At 36.5% G+C, this 13,841-nt stretch overlaps 2 protein-coding genes across 10 annotated transcripts; one reads left to right on the top strand and one right to left on the bottom strand.

Moving 5' to 3' along the window:
• The first annotated feature begins 1,041 nt into the window (after positions 1-1,041).
• Positions 1,042-7,659, top strand: LOC108343463 (leucine-rich repeat receptor protein kinase HPCA1-like). Its single transcript, XM_017581770.2, has 19 exons — positions 1,042-1,330; positions 1,549-1,663; positions 1,761-1,832; positions 2,042-2,116; positions 2,252-2,323; positions 2,435-2,596; positions 2,694-2,768; positions 3,102-3,173; positions 3,271-3,342; positions 3,473-3,541; positions 3,639-3,713; positions 3,807-3,878; positions 3,996-4,133; positions 4,311-4,759; positions 4,845-5,003; positions 5,088-5,224; positions 5,815-6,034; positions 6,316-6,551; positions 6,875-7,659. Exons 1-19 carry the CDS (start codon positions 1,249-1,251, stop codon positions 7,358-7,360), a joined length of 2,838 nt encoding a protein of 945 aa, XP_017437259.1. The 5' UTR covers positions 1,042-1,248; the 3' UTR covers positions 7,361-7,659.
• On the bottom strand, positions 2,309-13,182 carry LOC108343454 (cinnamoyl-CoA reductase 1). Of its 9 annotated transcripts, XR_008250155.1 has the most exons (6): positions 12,113-13,182; positions 11,809-11,966; positions 6,282-6,411; positions 5,821-5,960; positions 2,948-3,034; positions 2,309-2,849 (listed from the first exon to the last, which is right to left on the bottom strand). XR_008250155.1 is itself a non-coding variant. In XM_052879657.1 (4 exons), exons 1-3 carry the CDS (start codon positions 12,943-12,945, stop codon positions 2,952-2,954), a joined length of 1,074 nt encoding a protein of 357 aa, XP_052735617.1. In that variant the 5' UTR covers positions 12,946-13,182; the 3' UTR covers positions 2,309-2,849; positions 2,948-2,951. The 9 variants fall into 9 exon arrangements, 5 of the variants coding, with proteins under 5 accessions (XP_052735617.1, XP_052735618.1, XP_052735621.1 ...); XR_008250156.1 differs by lacking the exon at positions 5,821-5,960; XR_008250157.1 differs by lacking the exons at positions 5,821-5,960; positions 6,282-6,411; positions 11,809-11,966; positions 12,113-13,182 and adding exons at positions 8,636-9,767; positions 9,874-10,240.
• Between the last annotated feature and the right edge of the window lie 659 nt (positions 13,183-13,841).

Genomic DNA, 13,841 nt, shown 5'->3' with positions numbered 1-13,841 from the left:
AATATATGGTTTTGAAATTTTGAAGACGACTTGGACTTCCCACTCTAAATATATATAAATTAGATTCCAGATTCATGTATAATAAAAATTTCAATAAGTATTTTTAGATTTATTTTATCCCTTTGTATCAAAACGGCATATATTTTGCATCATATATATGATAATTGTATAATACAAAATAATTGAAAACATTGAATATTATTGTTGGTCAGCACTCATTGTTTGACATGTGAAACAATCTAACAAACACATAAAACAAGAATTTAAATAAAATAATTAATTTATTTGGGACCCAATTTGAAAAAAAAAAGTTTATTAGGTAATCAAGATCATCTGATGTAAAACTTATTCAAGTTTGAAAAACAAGTAAAAGTCTACATTATAATAAATTCTCTTACACCACACATAAAATTAATCAAATTACACCTCAAGAGCTTTCTATAAAATGTTAAACTTCATATTCTTTTTAATTACAACATGCATATACAAAATGTTATTCAATTTTCCAAATTATTAAAATTTAATTACATCACATAATTTGACATATACTATAATATTTAAAAATAACTAATTTAACTAAAATAATTTCACAAACACACATATACATACATATATAGTTTTGCATTATTTTTTTTAATTGATTACCCTGTGGTTACACCAGCCAATTTAAATGTCTTAAATCTTCCATACTTTTCTATATAAGAATTTTTGTACGTTGAGTCAGTTAGAATTTATTATACAGAAATTAAATTACACATAAATTATTTAAAAATTGACCCTTTTTTTTTACTGATTTAACAATTGAATTATAATTATATATTATCTGATTCTTTCTATCAAATTTTATATATAAAACAATAACAGTAATAATACGATAACCAAATTAGACATGTTATATATATTATATTATACATTTTAAAAGTATATATACGAAGGTCCTGATGAAATTGGAAAGTTTTTAGTGCATGTTTAATGAATAATATCTGTCCTCTCTTTTCAAACAATATAACGACATGTGTATAATTTTAATTTAACTTGCAGCCATTTTAATTTCAAGATCGAAGTCATTGACTCGGTAACGAATTTATGACAAAACAGGAAGAAGAAGAAGAAGAAGAAAACTTCAAATCGATTTTTCGTGTCATTAACTTCTCTATAAGTGGATAAGGTGGTGAATGAGTGATAATAAAGAGCACAGTTTTGTATTCAGCTCTATGGTGTTCTTATGAAAGTGGAAGTTAATTGATAATGGGTGAAAGAATACTGCTACCACTGTTGCTTTTCTTCAACTGTTTGCTCTGTGCAGTGGCACAAGATATTACCAAAGATCGTAAGTTATGTTTTAACCATGAGTTCCATCTTAGAAACTGGAAAAATATGCATGATTCTTCATGCAATAGAGAGAACTGAGAAGCCTTCCTCATGTATGATATAAGTCTTACCTTCTGCATGCCTGTGAAAGTTTGGATATACTTGCATGTGTTAAGATTGAAGACTTCAATGAATGAAATATATAATTTTGCTTTTCAACGTAAAATTATCATGCAGTTGAAGTTCTGAAGTCTCTGAGTGAGTCTTGGCAAGGTCAAATTCAAAACTGGGAGGGTTCAGATCCTTGCAGTTGGTATGGCATTAACTGCAGAAACTCACGAGTGGTTTCCATGTAAGGTTACTTTTGATTGATTCTGTTTTGTTTACGTTGTTTCCTTTATTAATATATACTTTTGAGAGGGTATATAACTTTCTGGCTAGTGCTGCAGATCATTAACAGATATTGGTTTGACCGGCCAGCTTTCTGGAGATATAGGATCACTTTCTGAATTGGATAATCTGTAAGCCTTTGAATTTAGATTGAGAGAATCATATATAATAAACTGGTCTGCATAAGGGTTAAAAAAAACATAAAAGGTTTGAAAAATCATTGAGCATATGTTAGGCTATGTGATTGCCAAGAGTTTACAAATGAATCATAATTCCCTTTTGAGACCTTTTTTCAGGAATAGTTCACGGTTTGTTTCGTAATAGTTTTCTCCTTCTCCAGGGATCTCTCAAACAATAGGGGCCTGACAGGACCACTTCCACGAGAAATTGGAAACTTGAAGAAGTTAACGAAACTGTAAGGAAATATTGGTTTTTTGTCAAGTTTATATATGGATCCTTTTACCAGCAGCAACAACAAGAATAGGCTATGACCCTTTCATGATGGTGAAACAGTTCTAATAAACATTGGTACTTTCTCATTATCTTCCAGAACTCTTGTTGGTTGTGGTTTTACTGGTCGTATTCCAGATGAAATAGGATCTCTGCAACAACTCGAAGTCTTGTAAGATTTATTTTTTGCTGTTCATTTTTTTAAGACAATTCAAATAATACCCTTTTGGTGGTAACTTGAATTCTTGGGTAAATACACTAAAACAGAAACTTCTTATGGCAGATCTTTAAACTCCAACAATTTTGCTGGATCAATTCCACCTTCTATTGGCAATCTGTCAAATCTTACTTGGCTAGATTTAGCTGACAACCAGCTTGATGGATCCATCCCTGTATCTAGTGGCACTACCCCTGGTCTTGATATGTTACACAATGCATTGCACTTGTACATCAATTCTCTTCAGCTTCCAGTTTTTCTTTATCAATGATTTTTATTTATGCAATGAAAGGTGCATCCAACATATTTCTAATATTGTCTGCAGTCATCTTGGGAAGAATAGGCTTTCAGGACAAATTCCTCCGAAACTTTTTAGCTCGAAAATGACTCTGATACATGTGTAAGAGTTGTCCTTAGATTTATCATTTGTAGCATTTGAATATGATTGAACCAGTATGCAAAGTTTCCCATTTTCAGTTTCCTAAAATTAACTTGTCACATGTCAGAAAATTCATGCGACCAAAGTGAAAATATATTAACTGTGATATTGCAAAACTGAACAGAGATGCAAACACTTACATCTTTAGACATCGTCTTCCTTCCTAGTCCACCTTCTGATGATGAATGGTTGTTGGGAAAGAAATTCTTGAGAGTAATAGATGTACCCTGCATGCACGCACACACATTTTGACAACACATTTTCTAACACATTCTCAAATATGTTTACTGGCAGGATTTTTCACAGCAATCTACTAGTTGGCAGCATTCCTGAAACGCTTGGGCTAGTTACGAGTTTGACAGTGGTGTGAGTGAATACTTAACTATATTAAATCTTCAAAAAGAATTTTCTTTAGAATTTTGCTTGATGCTTTTATGCTTAAATATATCTTTGTGGCTAGCAGGCGCTTTGAAAATAATTCACTGAATGGACATGTGCCTCAGAGCTTCGACAACCTTATCAATGTCACAGACCTGTTAGCACCTAAATTATAATGTGCCAACTACAGTTTTATTCTTCTTTATTCATATTTTGGTATCAATAGCAGGGGAAATTCAATCTTTGTACGGAAATATTTTTGGTTTTATACTTCTTACTTTTTTCAGGTTGTTGTCCAACAATAAGCTGGAAGGTGCAATGCCAAACCTTACTGGGATGAACTCACTAAGATACTTGTTAGTAAAAAAGTGTTCGTCTGTGGAAGTTTTCTATATTCAAAATAAATGTTTCATGTGTGACAAATGGATTAATTCTTCAAAATCTGTTTTGAAGGGATCTGAGCAATAATAGCTTTGAAAAGTCAAACGTTCCACTTTGGCTTTCGAATCTGAAGAATTTAGCAACCTTGTATGTCTTTCTTTTGCACTTGTTTCACTTTTGAATTCTCCATATATGTGGTTTCTTCACTTCAATAAATTTTACTCTCATGATGGTTGGCAGACAAATGGAGAATTTGTACCTAGTTGGAACCATTCCGAACTTTTTATTTAGCCTTGGCAATTTACAGAATGTGTGAGTCATCTGCCTTAATGATTAATCTTACAGTCTTTACTATCAGAAATAAAAATATAAATGAAGTTATAGATTTGAAATAACATACATGACAAATACCATGTAACATATTCTCAGTGTGCTGAAAGACAACCACCTTGGTGGAACCTTGGATATTGGCACCAACTATAGCAGACAACTGCGAGTTATAGATTTGAGGTCAAATTCAATTCAGGACTATAAGCAATCAAATGATCCCCCACTTATCAGGATAATGTAAGAGTTACTTGTTAATGATTCTGGGCCTTTTTCGTACATAGTTTATTTGTCACCTCATACAAGTTTAGCCTTCTTTTTCAGCATAAGATTCAATATTTACAGGTCTTTCTTTTTTAGCCCTTTTATATGACTAAACTACTAACTATTGAGTATTGACGGAACTTTTGTCTGCAGGCTCGCACATAACCCGATTTGCACTGAAAATGGAGCAGAAACTGTGCAGGATTACTGCACCAACCTGGATATCTTCGATACAAAGCAACAAAATAATTGTGAACATGGTAGCTGCAGCCCAGATCAGACTCTCAGCCCCAACTGCAAATGTGGATATCCATATACAGGAACATTGACTTGCAGAGCCCCTTCCTATTTTGACTGGAGTAATACAGCAAACCTGGAGGAAATTCTACTGAAGGAATTTCAATCTCATCATCTACCTGTTGATTCAGTTTCTTTAACCCTTTCAACTAAAGATCCATTTCGAGGTTTTGAGTTTATCATACAAATTTTCCCACTAGACCAAAATCATTTCAGCCAACAAGAGAAATCTAGTATAAGCTTCTTGCTTGGCAACCGAAGTGCATATAGTGCATTTGATTTTATTGCAGGAAACCAGGATGAAGGTAACTACACCACTAACTTTTTCACTCTATCATCTAGGCACAGAAATACTTATCCTAAGTTCTCTATCTTCTTCTCATAATAAAGAACCTAAGCAGTCAAGTAATTCATCAAGCACTGCAATAATTGTTGGAGTAGCAATTGGAGGTTCTTCTCTTTTGCTAGTGTTATTAGCCCTGGCTGGATTTTATGCTTTCCGCCAGAGGAGAAGAGCAGAAAGAGCAATATCTCGAAGCAATCCTTTCGGTAAATAATTCTAAACTCAGTTCCTGAACAGCCAAATGGACTTCCGTGAATTTATATTAATTGACGCAGAAAAAAAAATTGCAGGAAACTGGGATCCAAGTAAAAGCAATTGCGGCACCCCTCAGTTAAAAGCACCAAGGCAGTTCTCTTTTAAGGAAATTCAGAAATACACAAACAACTTCTCACAAGCCAATGATGTTGGATCAGGGGGTTATGGAAAGGTCTTGATTGCTTCTTATTAACTTTAATGTGCTGCTGAGTTATGAATAAATACATAATGATGGGTGAGAACTATTCTTAAGAGAACAACAAAGTTTAACCTTGCAACCATACTTGACTGGTCATGGACTTCTCACCCTATACTCAATTTCATAATACTTCAAAAGTATGATTTAGACACACCTGGCACAAGAATTTTTACTTACAAAACAATAATGTTAAAAATTCTGCAAAGACTAAAGATTAGACCAACTTATAATATATAAAAGAGGTACAAATATTATTCTACAAACTAATTTAGTAAGGTGGAGTTAGGCATAAACTCAATTACTAATAAATAATAACTTGTGAGTTAAAAATTTTGTCAATTAGCCACATAGTGATTAATTTTTGGAAGATCTCCTCAGTTAGTTCCTTATTCTAATTCTCCCACATTTCTAACCATTCCATGCACATGGAGCTTAAAGCTACCATTAACAGAGACATGATACTCCCTCATTGGCAACAAATTTAACAAGAACGTGTTATACATTTGTTGACAGAACTTTAACTATATACTTCTAGCAATAGATTGATAAGTAAATGTTCACAGGTTTACCGGGGAACTCTTCCCACAGGGGAAGTTGTAGCCATAAAACGAGCTCAAAAAGAGTCAAAGCAGGGAGCACAAGAATTCAAAGCTGAAATTGAACTCCTTTCCCGGGTCCACCACATAAATCTGGTTAGCCTTGTGGGATTCTGCTTTGAACAGGAAGAACAAATGCTGGTTTACGAGTTCATTCCTAATGGAACTTTGAAGGATGCTCTCACATGTACGTATTAAATATATCCAATTTGATAAAAGCACATATTAATGAGTACTATTAGTATGGAATATTTTCACTGCATGACATTCATCTTTTGGTCAGTACTCAGTATTCAGTTTCCTAGGTTTCATCCAGAGGACATTGACAAGGCACTAAACTATATCTGGTTCTGAAAGATAAATTAACTTACTCAAATCCTAGTTCCAGTGTTTCTATTCTTATAAATATGTCAAATTCATAACTCCTAACGTACCTTATAAGTAATAACAATCATATGATCTATTCAGGGAAACGTGGAATCGCATTGAGCTGGAGCAGAAGGCTGAAAGTAGCCCTTGGTACTGCCAGGGGTTTGGCTTATCTTCATGAACATGCTGATCCCCCTATTATACACAGGGACATCAAGTCAAACAACATCTTGCTAGATGAGAACTATAATGCTAAAGTTTCTGATTTCGGTCTCTCCAAGTCTATCTTAGATGATGATAAAGATCATGTTACCACTCAAGTCAAAGGAACAATGGTTTGTATATGTATATCTTCTAGTTTTTGCTATAAAATAAGCAACCAAATAACTGATTGAAAGTTTTCAAAAACGTGGAGGTAGAATGTCATTTATTGCATTCTTTTGCAGAGTTTTAAAATAATTTCACGTAATTTTTTTTCTGAATTGAGAATTTTCATGAATTTTTGTAATCATCTATGCTCTTAGTACAACACATACCAAGACATGTAAAACACATCATCTGTCTGGAGCAAAATCTAGTTTAAAATATTTTTCATTGCAGAAGATCTCATTGAACTTTAGTGATGACTGATGAGAATGAGTTCAATTTGTTGATGCAGGGCTACTTGGATCCAGATTATTATACTAGTCAGCGGTTGACTGAAAAGAGTGATGTCTATAGTTTTGGAGTGCTAATGCTGGAGTTAATTACTGCAAAAAGGCCAATAGAACGAGGGAAATACATTGTGAAAGTGGTCAGGAATACAATAGATAAGACAAAAGACTTGTATGGTCTTCACGAAACTATTGATCCAGCCCTTTGTTCAGGATCAACACTGGAGGGTTTTGAGAAGTTTGTTGACCTTGCAATGGAGTGTCTTCAAGATTCAGGAGTCGACAGGCCCACAATGAGTGAAGTGGTTAAAGAAATTGAAGAAATGTTGCGATCTCTTGGTTTGAACCTAACATCTGAATTAGCAGCATCCTCTTCATCCAGTCATAGATTTCAGGTGAGTATAGTGAGTTCCCAACTAGACCACCTTTACAGCAATGAATCTATTGGTTCAAGTGCAGAAAATTTATATTCAACAAGTGAGCACAGTTAAGTTAGTCTTTTTCTCAAGATTGAAGTCAAAGGACGTTTGTTTATTAGCATTTCTAGGCCAAAAAAGCAATTTAGAAATTGTAGAATTAGAGTTTGTGGTAGTTAGCTTCTAAGTATAAGTCTGTATTATGCTTCACGTTTGCTTATTTATCATTTATTTCCCATTTCTCTCCCTCTAAAGATGTGAAATGTAGAAAGAATATAGGTTCGGATATGGAACATACAAAAATATAGACCTTTTTGTTTTGTATATGGGCGTGGTTTATCAATTTATGAATGAGTTCAATGGCTTTTCTTTTACACCATCTATAATCTAATCAACAGATGCATAAAATTGACTTCTAATAAAGAGTATTTACTTAATTTGTAAATAAGTGGCACCACATGTTTCCTGATAATGTATCAGTTCAACAAAAGTAAAACCTGCAGTACTTAGCCACCAAGTAGAATTTAGTTACTGTCTTTGCACGCAATCAAGTAAAAGCAATGATAACCAATACATGTTGAAGTTGTTGAAACAATGCCAGTTAATGATCCCCCAAGAAAATGTATACTTAACGATGAGATGAAGCCACATCACGACCATAAACTTGTTATTAGCAAAGTAGAAAGAACCCTCCCTTTGATTGTTCTAGTGGAACATCATGATTTAGGAAAATTTTGCTTGTTGTTTGAAAGTTGCGCAATGTATGTATAGAAAAAAAGAACTTGTAACACCAAGATGAAAATAAAAAGTAAGTTTGAACCTAATTATTCTTTTAGTATACCTAACAATTTCATATCGCTTAAGAGCCGGCTGAGGTTAAAAACAATTTAATACACTTTTCTCCCTTAATTTCCACCTCTTACAAAACAGTGTTAGAGCTTCAAAGCGGAATGAGAGATTTGTTAGTTACTCGATAAAATAAGGGAACAAAGTACCATTTTGACAAAAACATCTTAGATGTTACGTTTACTCAATATAAGTTTTCTGGCTCAACTTTTTATTTTAATTATAGCGACAACAACGGCTTAAACGAATGATGTTACGTAAAGTATCAAAACCTTTATCGTCATTAATCAGTTCTATTGTCCTCGTTGCTCATAATTTGGTTGGAAGATTATGAAACTCACTACAGTCACCACCAGTGCATGAAATTGATAGGAGTGAAGTACTAGTTATCTTAACAGTGCAATATAAATTCAGAAGAACTTCCATTTTAGTCAAGATCTTAACATTTTCTGGCAAGGTGATAAAAAAGCTTCCCTAAGTAATCTTATGCGTTCATACACTTACCTCAAGTCATTGGTTTCTCCATTAGGGATGAAATGTACAACACATTCTTGTGAACCCCATCATCAAGTTTGGTTCCAACTTGCCACCTCAATCTATTGAATCCAATTCGATCCAACATAGGCACGTAAGTTTTATTGAGTTGTGACGCAAAGCAAAAGAAATGATCAAGCCAGAACAGACCACCTGGCCTCAAAACCCTGTATATATCGAATAGTACAAACTCAAGCATGGTGTCTGGTATCCAATTACTCAAGACATCCATGGAGTGTACAATGTCCAGTGTGTAGTCAGAGAATGGAAACCTTTGAGAGATGCTAATATGCATCGGTACCAAACCCCTTGATGCAATGATGTTGTTGAAAGGAGCATCCAGATCCAGTGTGCTAGTGATGATGATGACATTCCTTTCCCTCATCCTTGCAGCAAAAGTTCCAGTTCCACCACCAATGTCAAGTCCAATTCGAATAGTCCCTGCAGGTTTGGTTGCAAGAACTTGGTCTATTCCAAAACCAAGTCCACCATCATCAAAGATCCACCTACTCCTCTCTTCCCCTTGTAAATCAAAGCAACTCTTGCAATTGTATGAGCCAGGCTTATTCTTTCTGTCAACAAGGCACTGGTAACTTTTACAAGCATAAGCCTCCCATACAATGCTGGTGTCTGGTGGGGTTGACCAAAGGCTCTCAGGCAAAGGTGTTGGCTCCACATAATTTGCAGGAGACTTGGGGTGGCATCTCCTACGAGGGAGTGGCTCACACCCTTTGAGCATGAGCCTTTGTGCAAGCACATAATCCATAGGGCACTCCCCTCCAATCTCATACGTCATATATCGATTTAACTCATCATGGAGCTTCATGCAGAATGCACCAACAGGTGTGTGAATCTCATCTGACCCTATCATTGGTGAGTACCCAAAGGGGAGCTTGTGAGGACCAAGTGCAAAAGTAAGCTCATCATTCCCTAACTTCCTACTCACTTGATTCTGATCAGCACTGTTGGATTGCTTTTCTTGTTGACGCGTAAGGTCGATAAGCAGTGCCTGGACAAGTAAGTTAGAGGAGTTGAGTCTGTGGTGTAGTTCAGACAAGAGTGAGTGAGTGGCAGCAAGTTGAGCTCTGGTGGAGTTGAGTTCCTGCAAGATAGAGTTTGAGTCACGAGAACTCGTTGAGGAGTGGTACAAAAAACTAAATGGACCAGTGAAGATGTAAATGGTGGCAAGATTGGTGAGTATGACTAACACAATAGGCTTCAGCTTGTGCTTTTGGCTGTGAGCATATGCTTGCAACTTTTTTGAGTATTGTTGGTCATGAGCTTCGTTTCCCATAATGGCTTAGAAGAGAAAGGAACAAAACGAGGTACAAGTGAACAGAGGAGGGGAAATATTTTGTGTAATTTAAGGAGGGAATTTAATGATTTGCAGATCCAAGGAGGGAAAATAGTTCCACGTTCTGTACATGTTTTTAGCAGTGGAACATGAACATTGGTCATTGTGAAGCGCCGGTGTGGACGTTCTAGGAATATAAATACTAAAACCTGCCTCGTGATTTGACCCTTAATGGTAGGGAAATTGTAGCCCCTGCTAGTTGAGTATGCCTATTATTCATAGCTTGCTTCTTGTTACTTTACCACCATCTGCGGATCTCGCCCACAAGCTCACTTTTTCTGGCCAGGAATTCGATATCAACACCACATTACTAAACACATTTTAACAGATAATTTGGTTGCTCGAAAGATTTGATCGCTATTAAAAAGTTCTGGCTTTGTTCTTTCTTCAGTCAAAAAATAAAGAATGGGAGGTTGTCACGTTTTCATATGTTTTACTAGTCTTAACAATGATCTATAACATGCTTCTTTTATATTTTCTTCGAACCAATTTCAGTTTGCAGTTCAATCAGTGGAATGAACGAAAGAGTGGTTCTTTCCTTTTTACTAAATTAATATTATAATTAGAATTACTACATAATTTAAAACAGCTTTTTGTTCCCCTGAATTTTCCTTCTTTGCCTTGAACGTGATATAAAAATACTTCCATCAATTTATTCTTATTATTAGCTGGAGCCATTATTGACGAGAACAGGGCCTAAAAGCAACAGTGGATTCTATGTCTTCAATTCTATCTTAGTATTCCACGCAGTCATTTTAGTACGCAAAAATTGTATAATATGACAGTTTTCTTTTTATTCGTATGAGCATAGCAAAAGCCTATAACAAACTAACTATCATTTTATATACGTATAGCAACTTTATTTAATGGTATTATGATTCAAGAATCCTGCATTGTTATTATCAGATTAGAGGTGAATGCTACAAAGCCCCTCTAGTTTAATGGTTTGAATATTAAAAGTGCTGATAAGGACTTGACCGTAATCAATGGAAATTGCATTTATGAGACCTCCTTAGTCAACATACAAATATAAGAGACTGCAACATAAATTACAAACTGTGCAACATTTCAACTACAAGCTACATCTTACGACTTTTCCCCTGGGGATTATCTAGACCATCATTACTACTGTTTGCATGGACATTCTCATCTTCGAAAAATAAATAGGATATGACTCTTTTGCAAATGTTTCGAAAACTTGCAAGAGGAAAATGACTCCCAGATTCTTTATGAAATATTTCACTTTAAAAATAGATTTGACTTCATGTGATAATCTTTCTCTTGCGTATTTCTTTGTATTATATGGCAAAATACTTCTTTGGATGAATAAAAAGACTGATTATATAATGTTTTCCTTTTATATTATCATATGCTAAAACCAGAATCCTATTGAATTTCATACGATAATATGTTTTGGGGATGCTATAAACAAATGACAGGTTTTCCTTGGATTTGAATCTGCTCAGGGGAAAGTAGATCAAGTGACATGGGTATATCTATTCTTAATTTTGACACTGCATTAGGAATTAAGTTAATTCAAATCAAGATAAATACACTCCCACTTTTCACTTAACACAAATCTTTAAGTTTAAAGGAATTAAACAGACACCAAAATCCATGTTTATAAAATGAACATAGTGACAACAAAATAGATATAAATTACTCTACTTATACCTTGATAAGCTTGACATAATGGCATTCGTTATTACTTCTACCTTGTATCAAAAATAAAAATATAAAGCAGTGATTACTTTTGCAGACGAGAAAAAACTAAATGAAAACTAATTACTCTGTGAGGGTGAGCGCTGCAGGAACCCTTTAGCTATAAGGCTCTCCGCTGCTTCTCTCACAGCATCTTGTACTGGTGTGAAGACAAGGCCCAAGTCTATTAGTCTCCTTGCTGCACCATTACAAGGAACCAGGCCAGGTTGTGTTTCTTCTGGGAACCTGCATGTAGGTCTTGCTCAGAGAATTTGATAGCTTTACACAGATAAAACTTAAATATGCATTCTATCTTGTTTAATTACGAACTATCTGGTTTTATATAAATCTGTTAGGCACCATAGCTGTAGAAAAGGAGCAAACAATCAAACCTGTGGATAGGGAATTCAGGGTACAATTCAGAGACAGAGGCAGCAAAACCAGAAAACTGATAGATACCATTGGTGCAGAGATATCTACCAGCAGCAGAGGGAGTTTCGTAGAGCAACACATGAGCTTTAGCAACGTCCTTCACATGCACCGCACCCAACCAGTGATACTCCTGCGTCTCCTTCGACCCCATCATAAGCCTCTGCAGCACGCCGGAGCTCGCGTTCAGCTCCGGCTGCAGCAACGGACCCAGACACGTCGCCGGAAGGACCGCCACTACCTCGACACTGCCCTCGAACTTCCACGCCGCCCTCTCTGCCTCCGTCTTCGCCACAGGGTACCACTTCCCCTTCGCCCTGCAGAACTCCACGTCTGTCCACGACTCCTCGTCCACTACCCTTCCCGCCGGCCACCCCGGGTTCGGCACCATTGCCGAGATCGAGGACGTGAGCACCACGCGCCGAACGCCCACGCTCCTCGCGGCTTCGAGCACGTTCAGCGTGCCCTGCACCGCGGGTTCTAGAAGCTCGCTTTGAGGGTCCGCGGGGTCCTCCAGCGTGCAGGGGGACGCAACGTGGAAGACGCCAGAGCATCCCGCGACGGCGCGGAAGACGGCGGCGGCGTCGAGTAGGTCGGCGGGGAAGACGGTGATGCGGGAGGCGGCGGCGGGGTGGAGGGTGAAGAGATGAGAGGCGTCGGAACCGGGGAAGACGGCAGCATGGATGGTGTAGCTATGGCTTTGGTTCTCCAAGAGGGTCCGAACCAGCCACGAACCGATGAAACCGTTGGCGCCGGTCACGCACACAACCTCGTCGCCTGGGTTTTCGTTGGCCATGGGAATGGAAATGGTTTTCTATTGAACGATTTGATCCTTAAATAACCATTTCTTTTGTGATAAATGGAATTGTGATCCAAATCTGCACTGTGATTACACCGTGAAAGGAAAGTGACAGTAAGCTAATTTCACACTTTCTGTTTTTTTTTTTGTATCAACATCAAAATTTACTTCACTTGTAAAAAGAACAAAAAAAATACTTGCATAATGCCAAAAGTTGTTTTTGTCTGATACATAAAAATACTGGTATATTTGAAAGTTGCCTTTCACAACAATTTCCTCTTTTATATACTCTTCCTATCTCTCCGATTACCTTCCCATATCCACCGCCTAGTACCGCTGCTGTAAGCCATTGCCGGCGACCACTGCACCAGTTTTTTAACGGTTTTGAGCACATGAATCGCTACAAAATATTCAGCTTCTCAATTTAAGATATTATAAAGTTTATAATCAGTTTTTGTTTTTATTAATAATTTAATATGGCGATTGTTACCGGCAAGAACCTCTGCCGGAGAACAGTTTCAGTGGACATTGAATTTGTTCCGCAGTTAACGTGAACAACCGAATCGAATCAAACCAAACGAGTCGAGGAAAACCAAAGCCAGCCAAACTGAACTAATGCGAATCAAAAAGTGAATCGAGTGAACCCAAACCAAGCTCAAATGAGTTGAACCAAACCGAATCAAACCAAATCGAATCAAATCGAACCGAACCTAGATGAATTAAGCCAAACTGAGTATAACGAAACCAGAACCGAATCAAGCTGAATCAAGACAAAGCGGACTAAGCTGAGTGGTGTCGAACCGAACTAAACCAAACTAAAACGAATCAAATCGAACCGAACCTAGATGAATTAAGCCAAACTGAGTATAACGAAACCAAACTGAACCGAATCA

This window comes from Vigna angularis, chromosome 6 (genome assembly GCF_016808095.1).
Source record: "Vigna angularis cultivar LongXiaoDou No.4 chromosome 6, ASM1680809v1, whole genome shotgun sequence".
Classification (NCBI taxonomy): Eukaryota; Viridiplantae; Streptophyta; class Magnoliopsida; order Fabales; family Fabaceae; genus Vigna; species Vigna angularis.
The sequence above is the reverse complement of the archived record's forward strand: the minus strand, read 5'-3'. Positions and strand labels throughout refer to the sequence as shown.

Bases quoted from the DNA above. Each gene is read 5' to 3' on its own strand.
- LOC108343454 (XM_052879657.1), bottom strand. From the start codon at position 12,945: ATGGCCAACGAAAACCCAGGCGACGAGGTTGTGTGCGTGACCGGCGCC. The intron at 11,967-12,112 runs GTTTGATTGTTT...ACCTACATGCAG, and splicing joins CCTGAATTCCCTATCCACAG to GTTCCCAGAAGAAACACAAC. The intron at 3,035-11,808 runs GTAATTAGTTTT...GCGTGCATGCAG, and splicing joins GCAGCGCTCACCCTCACAGA to GGTACATCTATTACTCTCAA.
- LOC108343463 (XM_017581770.2), top strand. From the start codon at position 1,249: ATGGGTGAAAGAATACTGCTACCACTGTTGCTTTTCTTCAACTGTTTG. The intron at 3,879-3,995 runs GTGAGTCATCTG...ACATATTCTCAG, and splicing joins CTTGGCAATTTACAGAATGT to TGTGCTGAAAGACAACCACC. The intron at 5,225-5,814 runs GTCTTGATTGCT...AAATGTTCACAG, and splicing joins GATCAGGGGGTTATGGAAAG to GTTTACCGGGGAACTCTTCC.